Genomic DNA, 18,113 nt, shown 5'->3' on the forward strand with positions numbered 1-18,113 from the left:
CTACATATCCGAGAAGGTTAAGGCTTTGATTTTGATCGAAAAAGCTTCTATTTTTCTTGCAACTCACAATCTCTAAAACCAAGACGCCAAAGCTAAACACATCAGATTTTACGGAGAAGGTCCCTTCTACTGCATATTCTGGGGACATGTAGCCGCTGTGCCAGGAAAAAAAAAAACAGAACATCAATCGAATTAAAGAAGCGAGATGTTAAATGAAAGTACTTTGTTTGATATTAGAGATTCTTACTGTGTCCCAACCACATGGCTTGTGTTTGCTCCCATCTCATTCCCTGCAACACTTCTAGCCAACCCAAAGTCTGATATCTTTGGATTCATTTCCATATCTAGCAAAATATTGCTTGCTTTAAGGTCTCGATGGATAATACGTAGTCGAGAATCTTGATGGAGATACAGTAAGCCACGTGCTATTCCATTTATGATGTCGAAACGCTTTGGCCAATCAAGTAATTTGCTCTTTGTTTGATCTACAAAATAAGCTTTCTAGTGAATTAGTTGTTTTTGTGAACATAATTTTGCCTAGTTCTAGATGTACATGTTATGACTAATATAACAAAGTTAAGTATATAAGTATAGCTTGTGTAGTAGGTGAGAAATCCAAACCAAATATGTATGAGTCCAAGCTTTTGTTAGACATGTATTCATAGATCAACATCTTTTCTTCCCCTTGAATGCAGCAACCAAGAAGTCTCACAAGATTTCGATGCTGAAGCTTGGAAATATAGATAACTTCGTTCTTGAATTCATCAAGTCCTTGCTTGGAAGTCCTTGACAGTCTCTTCACAGCCACTTCTTGTCCCTCTTCCAGGACCCCCTAGAAATGGCAACAGTATATCAAGAGAACATAGATTTTACAAAGACGAATATTGTAGAATGAAGATCATGTCTGATACACTAATCTAAGCAGAAACTGGTTACTGTTCCAACAAATTTCAGTGTATACCTTGTAAACTGGTCCAAATCCACCCTCTCCAATCTTGTTGTTCACCGAAAAGTTATCTGTGGCTCTTGTTATTGTCGACAATTGGAACAGTGGAAGCTCAAATTCTTCGAGTTTTAGTTTGTTCTTTTTCCACTTGTACAGCAGAAGAATAAGGCCTAGCAGAACCATTGCCATCAATAGTGAGAAACTCACTGCGAGTATCTTTGCCGTCTTTCTTTTAGAACCTGCCTCAGATACTACAAGCAATTTTTTCTATCAGACACAACAAATCAAGACAGGTGCATTACATGGTCACCATGCATCGTGAAAATTTCTTAAACATAAGTTCTTACCTAGTTCTGAAGAAGCCATCCTGATGTAGATGTCCTGCCCTCCAGATATCTTTTTGATGTCAATCAACTCCCCAAACCAAAACAAGCAACCTCTGCCTCCATTCCTTATATCTAGACTCGAATAAGCTGTGCAAGAGCAGTTCCTCGAGCACACTTGCCTACAGTTATCTAGGGTCATGGTTGTATTGTACTGAGAGTACTTGGTATCTGGCAACTTAATTCCAGAATATTTTAGAAACACATGTTCCTTGTTGCAATCGAAAGGTTTCCTCCGAGCACATCCATTTGACCAATCTCCCTTTTCCCATTGTTGTGGATATTTCGCGACAAACTTTTCTAAACAACTACAAACAGGGGAATGATCTATGTCACAGCTCCCATAGGCGCCACATACGCTATACGTATCACATGTATTAGGAGGTAAACTGAGGTAAAGCCAAGTCTTGGTCTGATTCACCCACATGAGTCCTTGTACATAACCAGTGCTAGTCAGGACTAGCCTTGGTAACATCAAACTGTCTATGAAATAATAACTATAGGAAACCTCTTCCTTATTGAAAACATACTGAATTTTATAAATGCTGCTTTGGTTTGGTGGTGGCACGCGATCACCACTCCAACGTAAACCATTCCATGGTCCTGAACTACCTAATACACTTGTGCCACGTTTGACGACAGTCTGTGGATATCCAGTAGGATCAATGTGAAGACTGATTTCCCCTGGAGTTGGATCACTTTCATTCTTCCATGCTGAAAGGTAAACATCTTGGCCAGTTTGAAAATTCTTGCCAAGCTTCATATTAGGCAAGAACGTATCGGTTGGAAAATTGAAGCTCTGCCAGAGGAATTTATCGGTGTTGTCATCATTTGCATCTTTTACAACAAGATTACCAGAATCTAAAAGTACTGCAACTGGATTTTGGACTGATCGTGAAGTGTTGGTGGACCATATCATTTCATTTTTGTCATTGAGAAGAGCGAGTATTCCCCGCTTGGTGACCTTCAAAACAACTGAAGATGTATTGGTGAGTGGTTTCTCTCTGTTGGCAACCCATACAACTGTTTGCATAGGAAGAATTTGCTTGTACCATATCCCGATATATCGATTTGAGGAACCACTGAGACTGAAAAATCCCATCTCAAAGGTTCCACCAGATGAAACAATAGTTTCACCATCTGTGATGTTGTGATTTGTAGTGATTACATTTGTTGTAGTAGAGATAATATTGGGTATAAAAGAGTAGAAAGAGAGTAGAAAAAGTAGGAATAAACTAGCTTCCATTTGTAATTCTTAAGCCTTTAAAATTTTGTGCCTATGACAGTACCTTCTGTTTGATAAAATTTGATTATAACTTCTCTGTTATATATATAAATGAAATTGGCCTACATGTCACGGTGTAGGGTACGTTTGGGAAGTTAGCAAATTGTGTGTGGGATTCGATCAAGTAATTGACCTGCTCTGATACCAATTGTTTGGAAAGTTCAATCCAATACACTAGCTTATTAGGCGATCGAGAGCAATATAAGTGAGTAAACCTAATTGTCAGAATAATTAATGTGGCTCAAGTCCTTCTCTGATCTTCTAACTAATTAGTCGTACATACCTCTTAAAAGAAGAGAAGAAAATATCAAAGTTTATATACTACTATTTCAGTGCGACAATAGACCACTCGAGGACCATGTCAACCAACCCCACTCTTAAATTCATGTTTTGGTATTTATCAAACTGATCACTACAACGATGAGCTTTCACTCTTCGGAGATAATGATTTGTAGAGATGGATTTAACATTAAATGTTATGAGATCGTACTTACAATAATCTCAAATTAATATATAATGATAACTCGGTTGATCAAGATGGGGCCTCAATTAGACATGCATGACCAAGATACATAATTTTTCGTGTGACTCCATTTTTATTTTTTCACCCACTTGAGGAGTAGTGATGTGAAGAGAATTAAGATGAAGGAATTTAATGGGATCTAACCATTTGACATATTCTAGCCTAAGAAGAAGTCGTCCCTCCCTATGTTGAAAAATCGTGTTTAATTTCAGGCATTTTGACTGACCTAGGGATCCTCGACAAAAAAAATACTGTATATAGTATATGTATATATAAGGTGATATATCTATTTTGAATTTTCTAAATACAAGATTAGAGGTTGACTTAGTGGTTTAGGAGGTTCAGTATTTACCTTGAAATTCCAAGTTGAAAATTTTAGTCATGATTGAGGTGCGCGCAAAGCTAGCTCCAATATGATTATTATACTCCATCCATTCACTTTTACTTGTCACATTTTGACTTGACACGCTCATTAAGAAAATAATTAATGATATAAGTATTTTATCAAACTATCCCCTATTAAATGATGTTTTAGAAAATGATTTGGAAAATAAGTATTTAATGTTGAGGGTAAACTATGGAAAAAAATATAGTCTTTTTTTGATATATCAAAAGTGGCAAGTAAAAATGAAAACTTATTTAAGGAATAAGTGACAAATAAAATTGAACGAAGGGAGGGAGTAATATATATGAGTGAAGTGTATATAAGAAGTAGACATGTGTGTTTGGAATTTTTGTTCTTCAAATTTTAACCTCTTCAGTCTTCAAGTGTTCAACATACATCAACGTCCAAATTTACTTCAAACAAACTCAAATATGTAACATCAGTTTTATATATCATAAAGAATAAACTTCAATCATCAATTTATTAAAATAACAATAAATTTAAGAAATTCATTTAGCATTCTTTTAATTTTTAATTTCCCGTGTAAATATGAATTTCAATCGTAGCATGACTCAAAATAAAAAGGATACATGACCGAAGCATATTTCAAAATTGACTAAATTTTAGTTATGTGTCTAAAATTTTGTTTCAGTGAAGTGCAGGTAAAAAATGACAAAAATTACCGTCATATATGCTTTTAACTTTTTTTTGGCCAAATTAAATTTATTTTTTTGATTCTTCAAATTTCAATACTCAAACACACGATCGATCAACCTAAATCTACTTTAAGTAAACTTCAATTTTAAACATAAATTTCATATACTATAATTAATCAACCCCAATCATTAATTTATCAAAATAACAACTTTAACAAATCCATTGTAATAATATACTATTGTATGAAGTGGGGCTTTAATTTATGTCTTAAGCTATCCTTTTGCATCTGTATAAACTCTTTTCTAATGATATACTATTACAGAAATAGAATTATCATACTGATATGATTGAGCTTATAACTCTCTCCTTCTCTTTGTTCTCTATGATATTATCAAGGTCCATCATATATCTCCAACAAGTTAATTAATCATCATTTTATGCACTATATATATGGTGGCTTCGTGGATATGGAATATGTTCTTGTGTATTTTGAGAGATTTATCAGAGTGATTTTTAAGGCGAATGATTTTGAATTTTTGACTTTACTTGTCTTATGAATAAAATTTTAATTTTAACAAGCTTTAACTTTTTAATGACCATAATTAAAGGTTTGCTCACGGCGATGGTCAAAAGTTTAAAACCACCATTTTTCAAAATTATTGAATGTAATTTCTAGATATATTCCAGTTTACATCGGGATTAAATATAATTTAAACTGTTGGGTCCAATTTCCGCATCTTAATTAGACGTATTTCACAATCATATATACTATTATCATTTATACTTTCAAAATATTTAGTATCTTACCACTAATTAAGAATTTCCTACCATATATTGAGGAAGATACACTTAGATGCGTGTATTTTTGCTACCAGATACACTAAAATAGGGAGAGAGGTGAGTGAGATGGGAGGGAGGCGAACGAGATTCGTTATGTATCCCATGCAAATCACACTAGATACATATTGTATATGAATGTATCTTGTGTAATTAGCATGTATCTAGGATACTAGAAACATAGGAGAGTAGCAAGTAATGGGAGAGAGGCAAGCGATATTTATTATGTATCTCGGATATATACGAATCCACTTGGATACAATGTAGCTAGAACAAATTACACCTAAATTTGACCCCATGTATCTGAGATACATATATCTAGACGTATGTGGAGGCACCAAAATTTGATAAAATACGTAATATTACAAACTTAAGTGTATCTAAATAATTAACTCATAAATTAAAGGAATTTACGTAGGTTTCCTAATTCCTATCATAAATGAAGTGTTAGGCCCATTCAAAGAAGAACAAAATAACATAACAATAATAATAATAATGGAACCACATCCCATATTATGATCAATTTTTCCTTCACCTCTTTCTTGTGTAAATTGATCTTAGCTTAAATAATGTAAACAATGTTATGACTGATTATATTATTTTGTCAAGTAGTAGTATCAAAAACCAATTGACGTGTAAACACATCAAGATTCCTTCTCTGTAGGTAAAACACCCTGTTTTTTCAACAAATTTATTACTGTACTCATTAAAATAGAATAATTAATTTAGCAGCCTTCATTTTCAGGTCATTGGATATGACAGATCTCAACCAATTTCTTATCTTAGTCGGTGTCTCCATCTTTTGTTTGAACAAGCCATTTCAATATATTTCTACGAGCTTAGTAAATATTCAATTCTTCAACTGACTGATTATCCCATATGGTCAAATACATAATTATTTAGCCTCGTCAAATTTGTTTGCTTTGACCATATATATAGCTTCTTTCTTTTTCCACTAGTGTCCGGAGCCCACATTGGAGCTCCGATTAAATCTGAATAGCGTAATGCAGGGCTCATTCAGGGGTAGGTAGCACTCCCAATAGAATTTTCTCCCGGATTCAAACTCGAGAACTCTAGTTAAGGATGGAATAGTCCACCACTGCACCACAACCATGTTGGTTCTTTGACCATATAGTTATTCTCAAATATATGTCCATATGTTCACATATATATATGATCTAGAACATGCTTAGGTTCCAATTGTTAACGGGGACCAACATTATTTTCTTCAATAGGGTACTAACGTTTACTTGACCTGCCTATATGTGTTTCTCAATAATTTCATGGAAGGTCATACGTTCATATCATAAAAAAATAGTTTTTCTAAAATGTGAAAGTTGATATCGTCCTATTAGGTCATTCAGGATTTCAACCGTTAATTCTTCCTAAAATGTGAATTTGAAAATAAAATTTATTACTATATATACTACATGTAAAATAACATGACAGTATAAAAAGTTTGTCTACGCACCATATTAACTTTAAAATGTTCATAGTACCTTTAATATAATGATTTATAGTCTCACAAACATGTAGACTGATTTATAGTGATAACTCATAAGTTTCAAAAGTCTTTCTTTTTTAAATTCTCTGTCAAGTCAAACTACATCATATGAATTGGAACGGAGGGCAAAGGAGATTAAACCATGCAGTTACCTTGCGAGTTGCACAATTCTCTTGTTTTTTTAAAAAAAATTGGCTTGCGCAAGGACTATGAAACGAAGCAACGTCACACATTCTACCGTGGACTACATAGCACATATGGGCCAGTCAATAACTAGTTGCATAATGCAACAAAACTTTGTGACCAAAAGTCAGGCCTTGGTGGGTTGGCTCTAGCACTAGCAGACTTGTGACTTGTCACTAAGGAGTACTTCCAAATTTAGGTAAAGATGTCTTATTACTTATGTCACATCATGATTATGAAATTTCTCTCTTCTTTCCGTCAAGAAGAGGCACTAAGAAACTTCAAATCATTATATGAAATAAGGACTAGTAAAAAGTTAATCTAAATATCAAAGGGCAATATATAGGCGACCAAATTAAAAGGTTTAGGCATCAAACACATTGATGGAATCTAAATACTTCATACTTTTCTTACTATCTTTCTACTCTTTTATACCGAAGATTAGTTCTACTACGACAAATGTAATCAATACTAATCGGTTCATAACAGATGGTGACACTATTGTTTCATCTGGTGGAACCTTTGAGCTGGGATTTTTCAGCCCCAATGGTTCCACAACGCGATATATTGGGATATGGTACAAGCAAATTCTTCCTTATGTCCAAACAATTGTATGGGTTGCAAACAGAGAGAAACCACTCACCAATACATCTTCAGTCGTTTTGAAGGTCAACAAGCCGGGAATACTTGCTCTTCTTAATGACAAGAATGAAACTATATGGTCCACGAACACCTCACGATCAGTCCAAAATCCAGTTGCAGTGCTGTTGGATTCTGGTAATCTTGTCCTAAAAGATGCAAATGATGACAATCCAGAAAATTTCCTATGGCAGAGTTTCAATTTTCCAACTGATACTTTCTTGCCTGATATGAAACTCGGAAAGAATTTTAAGACTGGTATTGAAGTTTACCTTTTAGCATGGAAGAACGATAACGATCCAACTCCAGGGGAATACAGTCTCCACATTGATCCTACTGGATATCCACAAGGCCTCATTAGACATGGGGCAAGGGTATCAGCTCGAGCAGGACCATGGAATGGTTTACGGTGGAGTGGAGCACCTGCACCACTACAAACACAAAGCAGCATATATACTTTTCAATTTGTTTTCAATGAAGAGGAGGTTTACTATAGTTTTTCTCTCATTAACAACTCACTGTTAACAAGGTTAGTCCTGACTAACAATGGTTTTATACAACGTTTGACGTGGGTGGATAGGACAAAGAGTTGGCATCTTTACCTCAATATTCCTCTGGATACTTGTGATACATATAGCTTATGTGGTGCATATGGGAACTGTGTCATAGATAGTTCTCCTGTTTGTGGATGTTTGGACAAGTTTGAACCTAAATATCCACAAAATTGGCAAACGGGAGACTGGTCACAAGGGTGTGTTAGGAAGACACCTATTGATTGCAACAAGGAACATGGATTTCTAAAATATTCTGGAATCAAGTTGCCAGAAACTAACAACTCTCAGTACAATAAGACCATGACACTCGAAGGATGTAGGCAAGTATGCTCGACAAACTGTTCTTGCACAGCTTATTCGAGCCTAGATATAAGCAATGGAGATAAAGGTTGCTTGTTTTGGTCTGGGGAGTTGATTGATATCAGAGAGCTCTCTGGAAGAGGACAAGACATTTACATACGAATGGATTCTTCAGACCTAGGTAAGAACTTATGTTAACGAAATTTCTAATGATGTGTTTTTGAACTTTAAAATTTTTGAACATATGTAGACCATATTATATATGCAAAAGTAGTGGCCTATATCAATTCGAAGAAGCTAATTTAGAAAATGGTTGTAGTATCTCAGGCAAGTTCAAACAAAAAGAAGACAGGGACAGTACTTGCAGTGAGTTTCTCGTTGTTGGTGGCAGTGATTCTGCTAGGCCTGATTCTGTTCATGTACATACGTAAAAAGAAGAAACTAAAACTCAAAGAAGATTTTGAGCTGCCACAGTTTCAATTGTCATTAATAACAAGAGCCACAGATAACTTTTCGGTCAACAACCAGATTGGAGAAGGTGGATATGGACCTGTTTATAAGGTATAAACCAAAAATTATTGGAATAGTGACCAGGCTAGAGATGACTTTCATTCTGCAATACTCACGTCTTTGTATAACATATTTCCTTCTGATATACTTTTTCCATTTCAAGGGAGTGCTCGAAGAGGGACAAGAAATTGCTGTGAAGAGACTGTCAAGGACTTCCATGCAAGGAATTGATGAATTCAAGAATGAAGTTACCTATATTGCCAAGCTTCAGCATAGAAATCTTGTGAGACTTCTGGGTTGCTGTATTCAAGGGGAAGAAAAGATGTTGATCTATGAATACATGCCTAATAAAAGCCTGGACTCATACATATTTGGTTTGGTTTTCTAAACTATTCTACAAGCTAAAATGACATGTTTTCAAAAGTTGCTAACAAGAAAGCTTTTTTTTTTTTTTTTTTTGTAGATCAAACAAAGAAAAAGTTACTTGATTGGTCAAGGCGTTTCGACATCATTAATGGAATTGCTCGTGGCTTATTGTATCTCCATCAAGATTCTAGACTACGTATTATCCATAGAGACCTTAAAGCAAGCAATGTTTTGTTAGATACAGAAATGAATCCAAAGATATCAGACTTTGGGATGGCTCGAAGTGTTGCAGGAAATGAGATGGGAGCTAAAACATGCCATGTGGTCGGGACACAGTAAGAATCGATCATACAGAAGTACTCTCATATGAAATTCCCCTTCTCATGGTGTAGTTCTTTTTTTGGAACAGCGGTTACATGTCCCCTGAATATGCAGTAGATGGAATCTTCTCAGTAAAATCAGATGTGTTTAGCTTTGGCGTATTGGTGTTAGAGATTGTGAGTTGCAAGAAAAATAGAGGATTTGTCCATCAAGATCACAACCTTAACCTTCTCGGTCACGTAAGCACTCTCTCTATACATTCTTGTGATCTATATTACATATAGAATTAATTTGTCATGATCTAAATTACTCAAACAGGCATGGAAGCTTTACAAGGAAGATAGGTCCTTGGAACTAATTGATGAGAAGCTAGCTGAATCTTGTCATATTTCTCAAGTTTTAAGGTCAATTCAAGTGGGACTATTATGTGTGCAACAATGTCCTGAAGATAGACCAAACATGTCTTCTGTGGTTCAAATGCTAGGTAATGAGAGTTTACTTGCAAAAGCTAAAGAACCAGGATTTTTCATGGAAAGAACGCTACATGATTCAGATAATTCAGGAATGCAGACAGGAAGTTCGAAAAATGAAATAACAATGACAATGTTAGATCCTCGGTAGAGTAGGCAACTTTTATTCATACATATTACATGGCAGACAATACTTATATGAGATCCTCTCAGGTTTTGCCAAGTGAAGTTTGGGTCACACTTATAGAAAATGTGTTAAATGCCCCATTTCTTTCTCTTTCTCCTATTCCGTATCTTCTTCTTCTCCTTTTTTTTCTTTCCGTTTCTTCATAAAATTTTATTATTTTTCTTATTAAATATATTTATTCATCAAACTTCGAAACTTGATTTCTTTGCTCGTGATTTAGTTTGGATCATTTTTTATCAAACGAAAATTAATTTAATTAATTTGATTTTTCAAATGTTAAAATCAAGTCAAATTAATTAAGTCGATTTTTCATCACTTTAATTTTTTTAATTTTTCTTGCTATTTGGTTTTTGTGGACTTCTCGAAAATATACAATAAAATAAAATTTTGGTAAGGTATATATAGGATCCTTCAAAAAAATAATATTATGCATTATCTAAGAATTTAATCATTTCTAAGAAATATGATAAATTATTTCCAACGATTTTACTATTTTCTTACAAAAATTAAAGATTTAACGACGATATATTAGGATGTCTTGTTAATATTTGATTTAAATAAAAATAATCAATTAAATCACGAGTTATTTTGAACATGAAAAAGCACTCTCGGCATTATCAAAATAAAAATATAAATTAAACTATAAAGTAAATGCAAAGAATTTGATTATTATAAAGAGAAACACATGAATACTAACAAAGAGAACAAAAAAAATATTTCTAATAATTTTTTTAATTTTAAAGAAGTATATATATATATAATCATTACGGACCATTTATTAATAAAATAATAGGATGAAAAAATTTATCCTAAAAAATCAATGTCTGATCTTTTATAAACGAACACAAAAATTAATTTATTATTCTAAAATTAAAACACAAGATTTTATGATTTTTTATTTTTAGTTTCAATTTCTTTAATCTTATTGAAAAACTATTTTTTTTCTCATCACATTCACTTTACGTTTTGCTTAAATAAATGATATAAAAATAAAATAACAAACGGAAAAGGGTCAAATATATCCATGTACTATAGGAAATAGTTTATATATACCCTTTGTTATACTTGTGGGCCAAATATACCCCTCCCGTTATACTTTGGGCCAAATATACCCTTTATCCGTTAAATATGTGGGTCCCAACCTTAGAATAAACATAAGAAATGTTGGAATTAATTTTAAAAACTCAGATCATTTTTATTCGGTTAATACCCAAAATAACTCACTAAAGTACTTTCTTTGCCAAATCCTCAATAAGTCAAACAAAACCAAAACTAAATGTTTGTCAAAAAAAATTGTCAACTGATTAGCTTCAACTGATACATGAAAACTCATTTTTATAACTAATGTTCCCATTTATTATCCGAGTTCAATTCTAAATTTTTTGAAAGTTCAATTAAGGTGGTGCTTGAAAACTCCATTGATTGGATTGATGTGCTAAAATTAGAATGCACATTAGGTGGAGAAGTTGAAAACAAAGTTGTTGGATTTTTGTCTTTTGAATTTGTTGCCGATAAACTTTTAACGTTTGTGATTGAAAGTTGTTGTAAATCAATCGAGTATTGAAAAATTATTTAGGTTATTGTTTCTTTAAGCTGAGATTTTCTCGTCTACTACGATTAAGTTGAATTCAATTTTTGGGTTCTTTGAATTCAAAAATAGAGATTGAAAAATCAAAGTTCTTCAATAATTCTTGTTCATGACTGATCGATTAAGTTACTGAGATTTTTGAAGTATTATGTGTGTTTGGATGTTGAGAATCATCAAGTTAAGTGAATACAATTATTATTGAAGTGATAGAAACTGATTTGAAGAAAACAACTTTTACATTACTCCATTGTTGAGATTTGAAGCTTTATTGGAGTTGGGCTATGGGTTATTTTTGCTTTTGGCAGGGACATAAATTATTTGGGTTCATCTAATTAATCTCAACCCTTCAAGTAATTACGTATTTTGGGTATTAACTGGATAAGAATGATCCGAGTTTTTAAAATTAATCTCAATCCTTCACATGTTTATTCTAAGGTTGGGACCCACATATTTAACGGATAAAGGATATATTTGGCTCAAAGTATAACGGGAGGGGTATATTTGACCCAAAAGTATAACGAATGGTATATATAAACTATTTCCTATACTACAGGGGTATATTTGACCCTTTACACCGAATAACAAAACATTGTGGCCAAATCTTTAAAAAACGTACAAACTACAAATGAGGAAAAAAGAATTGTAGAAGAGAAAGTTTAAAATGAATGAGAAAAGTAAGAAGATGTAAATGAAATGGGTAAAGTATGGATTCCATATTGTACATTTGACAGTCAAAGAAATCCTCATACAACTGACAAAAGGTGAGCCTCTCACAAAATAAAATTTTTAGGCAACTACTGTTGATAAGCATGAGTAACAAATATGTATAAAAAAAATTTGATCTTTTTACAATAAAGTGATATATTAATTACTTTAAAGGGCGTGATGACGACATTGAAGCTCCCGAGAAGCGCTCAAGCATCACCTCGGGGATTAAACGTGCCTTTGAGTATTTAGAAAAATGGTTCATAATTGCCATGCTATTATAAGCAGCTATTCAACTTGATTTTCATTTGTATCTTATCTTAGAAAAAAATGTAAATTCTAGTAAGCAAAAATGTCCAAATTATATAGCCTATAATAATGCATAAAATCAAATCAAACTGACAGATACACGAGCTCTCCAATATCTGCATGGAAGAGTCCAATATGTCGTTGAAATTAAAGGTCCCAAACTTTGGATTCCCATATTTGAGTAAAGAGAAGAAGATAGGAAAAAAGGCCATAAGCCCACATTGACCGTGCACGGCCTTTCATATCCATCTCGGCCCATTATTAGGGAAAGTAATCGGGTATGAATAGATAAGAAGGTGAAATTTGAATCCAACCCGGCCCATAGTCAGTTTCGAAAGTACTCTTACTTTTCATTTTAGTCCGGTTAAAAAAGAATAAACGTCTTTTTTTGATAATTTTTTAAATTTTAACTTATCATTTACCATGTTTAAAATGATAGATTAAACGTCATTTTGATACATTTGACATACTTTCATTTAAAATCACAAGACTGAAAAGTCTTTTTTTACTTTTTTATTTTATGTGTCAAGTCAAAATAAAACGAATAAATTAAAACAGAGACTGAGAGAGTATGTAACTTCTTTCCTCTCTTGGGTTGATCACATAAAATTCATTTTGGTATTACAATAAATAGATCTTTCGGGTTCAAGTTATATCGTCACATATATATTATAAACTTCTTTTTTATGTATTTGTTAAGAAAAATGAAGTGAACAGGGGATGTATACATAATTAACTTCATTTAAAAATGTTATTTGTAACCATTTAAGACAATAGTACCAACAATTATTTATATACTTACAGGTACAATTACAAAAACGGATACTTTTTCAACAAATTATTAAAATAAAGAACAGCCTTTTTTTCAGGTCATTGGATAGGACAAATCTTAAGGAATTTTTTTTATCTTAGTGAGTGTCACCATCTTTTGTTTAAATAATCAGTGTCAATTTTAGATATTTGTTTTCTAGAATATATTAGATATGTTAATGTAACTTTAATATATATTTTAGTAAGGTAGTCGTCGTTTGGTTGTTGTCATTGCCAAGGAAATTGAAGACCTTTATCACGGATATTATCTTTGGTAATTATTATCGTCATCTAGTACTGTTGACAGATTGTGATTTCAGTATCATAATTAATTTTAATTTTTTGTCTTAATTAAATTGGGGAAATTTTGGTTGTTTGTTTGAGGCTTTTTCTGTGTAGTTCTTTCTTGCTGAGGATATTCTTTTCTGACTTTACAGAAACTTAGGCGCTTATAAGTTTGTTAATTTAAAATTAAATAAAGTTAATGCAATGCTACCTTGTGTATTTTAAAATGTGGAACTATTTATCTTTATTTATTTGTCTTTCTTGGCTCCATATTTAGCTTAATTTGTTCAGTATTTACCTACCATTTTAAAAGAAGCATTCTTTCTATCTATTTCTTTTTTTCTCAAATTCTTGTGGAGATGATTTTGCTCCGACTTGTTTTTTTTTTTTAAAAATAAAATAAAATAGATTTTCCTAAGCTACTATTAATTACTCCCTCCAATCATTTTTACGTATCCATAAATGAAGTGTATATTTGATCATGATAGTTGTCTTAATGGATGTATAGTCGTCTTTATAATAGGTTGTAATTTAGAATTATGAGTAGTTAATACGAAGGTAAAATTAAAAAGAGAAATTGTTTTTTTTTTTTTTAACAAATAAAAGTGAAAATTTATTTTCGGTACACAAATAAAAGTAAGTGGAAAATGGACTGAAAAGTTTCTATAAACTTGCGGCTCAAAAAAACACAAAATTCCGTTTAGATTTTATTAATTATGTCAACGGAGTTTTAACAAACCACGACCTTAGCTTACCAAACAAAAGTGTTCATGAGGAACAAAAGTCAAGAGTTAAAAGATGATATATCAAAGTCGAAAGTATAGCATGAACTGTAATCAACTTTCTTTTGTGTACTTAATTGTCAGTTATAATTAAGTTCTTAGTTCTTAGAATTTTTGTCTTTAGTGTGACGTTATCGTGAATTGATAAAATTAATCGTTATTGCATAAAAGCTGATTTAGAATTTAAGTTATTTGATTTAATTCTAAAGATTTTTAGTATTGAAGTTATTATATTTTTCAAAATTATAAACTCATACCTACAATTTATTGTAATTTTAGTGTATTTTTTTCATATAAATTTATATTCAACTGAAAAAGTAATGGATTCAAATGAACCGGGCGCAACACTACTATGTTGTCTTCGCCACTGCTCGCCAACTTATGGACGTACATCGTTGTAACTTGTAGCTAATTAGTTAGAAATGTTGACAATATTGTGGCTGCTTTGGTGTCATGATATAATTAACTAATTAGAAGTGATTGTCATTGATTTTTTTCTTTTAGCGGTAATATATTTTTTATCATAAAAATTTGTAGTACAGTAATAGTTAATGTTATTGCATTGAAAGTTGTTAAAGACTTTAACGATATTTATATATATAATATTGGTATTAAATATTAATTATATTTATTATTGTCGCTAAATATGATATTGTGACAATTATATTATTATCGTACAAATTATCGCTAAATCTTTTATTTACTATAGTGTGTGTTTCTTTCTAATATCTGAGTTTTTATACGAAGTGATCACACACTTCAACAAGCCACTATCTTAACATCAAAATCGAACCTATCTTGTAACAAATTTTGCATGTAATAAAAGTGGACAAAGTACACAAGAAAAATCTTGATTTAACTTTTTCCTTGAGGGAATCGAGTTAGATTGGACTACCTATATGTTCATTGCAAATTATTTCTGAAAAAGGGGATCAATCAACAGAATTCTTAAGGGTGGAATCATGTACGAAATATAATCGATCCCATTTATATCTTAGACATTAAAAAATCTTATCAAATTAGTACTAATATTGAAACATGCACATAGTACCTTTGCACGCTAAAACCCAGCAAGTTATGCCCAAAGAGACCAGAACTTGTTGCAATAGGAATATTTTATTATTTCGAAATATGTCATGAGTTGTGACTGATATCTCCTCTGAGCATTCAGAAATAAGGTGAAACATATGTATGGCTAATATAAAGTGCATATGTATTAGTATATCTGTGAAAAATCAGTCAAAAGAAACAAAAAATTCAAGAAAACAAGCTCTAAATTAATGGAAAGGTGTTAATGTTTGTGCATTGACGGTGTAAAAAATATATTCACATAATCAGGTCACTTAAAAGGTAATTGTATGTAATTCTATTAATAAACATTGATTGATAAACGTCAAGAAAAAATGATGTAGCAATAATAAAATCGACAAAATTAGAGAGAACATGCTAAGATATAGTAATAAACAAGTTTATTAGGGTTCTCCAACCTACATAAAGCATTCACCCCTCTCCTTTCACAACAAAAATTTACAATATAATAAAATGTCAAATAAAATGTACAATAATAATAATAATAATATTATTGTGCCATAGGGTATCTTAGTTCATCAAGTGCACCTTCTTGAAGTATAACACCTTGTTGAGAATTACCTCCATCATTAGAAACAATAATTGGAGGAAGAGGAAGCACATAAGGATTCATCGATTCCCAGTCTAAATTTCCTCCAGAAGTAGACGCAGACTTATCGATAAACACATCATCCTCGTATAAAAATTCAAGACCATCTAATTTTTGTTGATGATTATTTATCATATGCTCAAATTCAGCTGTAAAATTGCTAGCTTCCCCATTCATGTTGTATGGATCAGTATTTGGCGTGGTCATGTTGTTGAAGACATTGTCTATTGGAGACGAAGAGATTAAATTGATATGATTTTGATACATTAGCTGCATCGATGAATTATCGATAGGATATTGAGAATTTGGTGACACAACATTTGTCAATTGGTCATTTTCTGAGAATTTACCTCCAAGTTTGATTAATAACTTTCTGATGGATGTATGGTCATTATTTGAGAATTGTATTGGCTGTTGCATGATGGGAAGCTCAGGCCAACAAGGGTTTTGGTTCATGTTGTTGATGTTATTGGAAATTGTTGAGATAGAGTTGATTTCTTTTCCTTTTCTTGATCCTTGCTTTTGACGTTGTTTCCCAAACAGCTTCTTCTTTAGCTTAGTATTCCAATAGTTCTTTATATCGTTATCAGTTCTTCCAGGAAGTTGAGCTGCAATTATTGACCACCTGACATAATATTCCTCATACAATTCAGTAATAGAGCTAGATGTAACCAACGAGGTTCAATTGAATTTCTGTTGTCTGACCATTATAGTGCACAAAATAGGGTACAATCAAATTAAATGTGTTTGTGTATATATACAAAAAAATAAAAAATAAAATCTCCTATTGGTATAATAAGGAAAGCTTTCAAAAATTATTTTAGGTCACAAATTCAAGTGTCAACCGTACGTAATATTCCTATATTTTCTGAATCTCTTAAGAAATTTTTTGGCTCCGACTCTACTCAGATTCTGGTATTAACAACTAGCTAATATTTCTAGTAAGAGAGAGAGAGAGAAGATATTAATGAGAAGAGAGGGATAAAGAACATGATTTGAAGAGATTAATTAAGGGTCTTAAATTAATTACCTGCTTCCAATACTTATGTAGAGGCTGCAAATGATCCTATCTTCTTCTTCTGAAAATCCTCCATGCTTGATGTTTGGCCTCAAATAATTTAACCATCTAAGCCTACAACTTTTCCCACATCTCTTAAGGCCTAAATTTTTCACAAAAACAGCATGATTAACATTATTAATCATGGTATGCATAAGAACAAAACAATCAGAAACAACAACTAACATGACCCTTGGTCCACACTTCAAAGTTTGTGACATCTCATCGGTCACACACTTCAACATAGTATCAGAGCAAGCAAAGCAACTGAGACACTTCAACACACTCAGTATCGTAGGAGTACTTCATGAACTTACCTAGGTCAGTACTATAATTTTCATCAAGATAAAAAAAAGGAAGGTGGAGGGGAGGGGGAATTAATTTGAATTTTTAATACCAATTTTTTGAGGCAAAGCAATCCAGTTTCCACCAGTTCCATTTTGCTCAATATATGACTTCAACTTAGCATCTTCTTCAGGTGACCATGGCCCTCTCTTGACATTGTTTTTGTCACAACAAGGAGCTCTCCCCATTTCTTGATATTTTCACCTTAATTTCACTAACAAAATAGTTTTAATTAAGCTAATTATATCCCCTCTTCTTCTTGTTGAGTGTATTTTACTTTAATTTGTGTCTAGAGAGAGAGAGAGAGGAAAGAGGAATAATAATAGAGATTAATATATAATTATAAAAGAGAGAGGATAAACATGTTTTAAGGAGCAGTCAGAAAAGTAGAGTATGGCTAGATAGAAGATGATTAATGCCAGTAGAGAAAACAAGGGTTTTTTCTTCTTGTCTTTCTCTTAGTCGAATCATTAAATATACACTAGACTTTTTTTAAAGAAAAAA

General features: G+C 32.3%; 3 protein-coding genes across 7 annotated transcripts in view; 1 reads left to right on the forward strand and 2 right to left on the reverse strand.

The window, feature by feature from the left end:
* The window catches only part of LOC125829947 (G-type lectin S-receptor-like serine/threonine-protein kinase SD1-1), a 40,825-nt gene extending 38,228 nt beyond the window's left edge, over nt 1-2,597 (reverse strand). For 2 of the 5 annotated variants that reach the window (XM_049509165.1, XM_049509167.1), the window contains exons 1-3: nt 1,294-2,597; nt 962-1,197; nt 700-832 (exon numbers count right to left, since the gene is read on the reverse strand). In XM_049509165.1, coding sequence (XP_049365122.1) covers nt 700-832; nt 962-1,197; nt 1,294-2,575 — 1,651 coding nt within the window. In that variant the 5' untranslated portion in view covers nt 2,576-2,597. Of the gene's footprint in view, nt 1-4; nt 156-247; nt 486-621; nt 833-961; nt 1,198-1,293 lie in introns of all 5 variants that reach the window. The other 3 variants (XM_049509168.1, XM_049509166.1, XM_049509164.1) reach the window with 3 other exon arrangements.
* A 4,489-nt stretch (nt 2,598-7,086) lies between these two features.
* On the forward strand, nt 7,087-10,014 carry LOC125829941 (G-type lectin S-receptor-like serine/threonine-protein kinase At4g27290). Its single transcript, XM_049509154.1, has 6 exons — nt 7,087-8,377; nt 8,516-8,757; nt 8,870-9,080; nt 9,170-9,407; nt 9,482-9,632; nt 9,712-10,014. The coding sequence occupies exons 1-6, from the start codon at nt 7,087-7,089 to the stop codon at nt 10,012-10,014; spliced, it is 2,436 nt and encodes an 811-aa protein (XP_049365111.1).
* Nucleotides 10,015-16,108: 6,094 nt separating this feature from the next.
* LOC125829932 (transcription factor MYB36-like) lies at nt 16,109-17,864 on the reverse strand. Its single transcript, XM_049509146.1, has 3 exons — nt 17,662-17,864; nt 17,238-17,367; nt 16,109-16,832 (listed from the first exon to the last, which is right to left on the reverse strand). Exons 1-3 carry the CDS (start codon nt 17,795-17,797, stop codon nt 16,109-16,111), a joined length of 990 nt encoding a protein of 329 aa, XP_049365103.1. The 5' UTR covers nt 17,798-17,864.
* Between the last annotated feature and the right edge of the window lie 249 nt (nt 17,865-18,113).

Source organism: Solanum verrucosum, unplaced genomic scaffold, assembly GCF_900185275.1.
Source record: "Solanum verrucosum unplaced genomic scaffold, falcon-dt-bn FXZP01000282.1, whole genome shotgun sequence".
Classification (NCBI taxonomy): Eukaryota; Viridiplantae; Streptophyta; class Magnoliopsida; order Solanales; family Solanaceae; genus Solanum; species Solanum verrucosum.

What these genes read in the sequence shown, in the direction of transcription:
- LOC125829932 (XM_049509146.1), bottom strand. Translation starts at nt 17,797, where the DNA reads ATGGGGAGAGCTCCTTGTTGTGACAAAAACAATGTCAAGAGAGGGCCA. An exon ending in TGCTTTGCCTCAAAAAATTG is followed by an intron (nt 17,368 to 17,661) that starts GTATTAAAAATT and finishes TGAAAAATTTAG; the next exon opens with GCCTTAAGAGATGTGGGAAA. An exon ending in TACATAAGTATTGGAAGCAG is followed by an intron (nt 16,833 to 17,237) that starts GTAATTAATTTA and finishes ATATTATGTCAG; the next exon opens with GTGGTCAATAATTGCAGCTC.
- LOC125829941 (XM_049509154.1), top strand. Translation starts at nt 7,087, where the DNA reads ATGGAATCTAAATACTTCATACTTTTCTTACTATCTTTCTACTCTTTT. An exon ending in CCTGGACTCATACATATTTG is followed by an intron (nt 9,081 to 9,169) that starts GTTTGGTTTTCT and finishes TTTTTTTTGTAG; the next exon opens with ATCAAACAAAGAAAAAGTTA. An exon ending in TGCCATGTGGTCGGGACACA is followed by an intron (nt 9,408 to 9,481) that starts GTAAGAATCGAT and finishes TTTTTGGAACAG; the next exon opens with CGGTTACATGTCCCCTGAAT.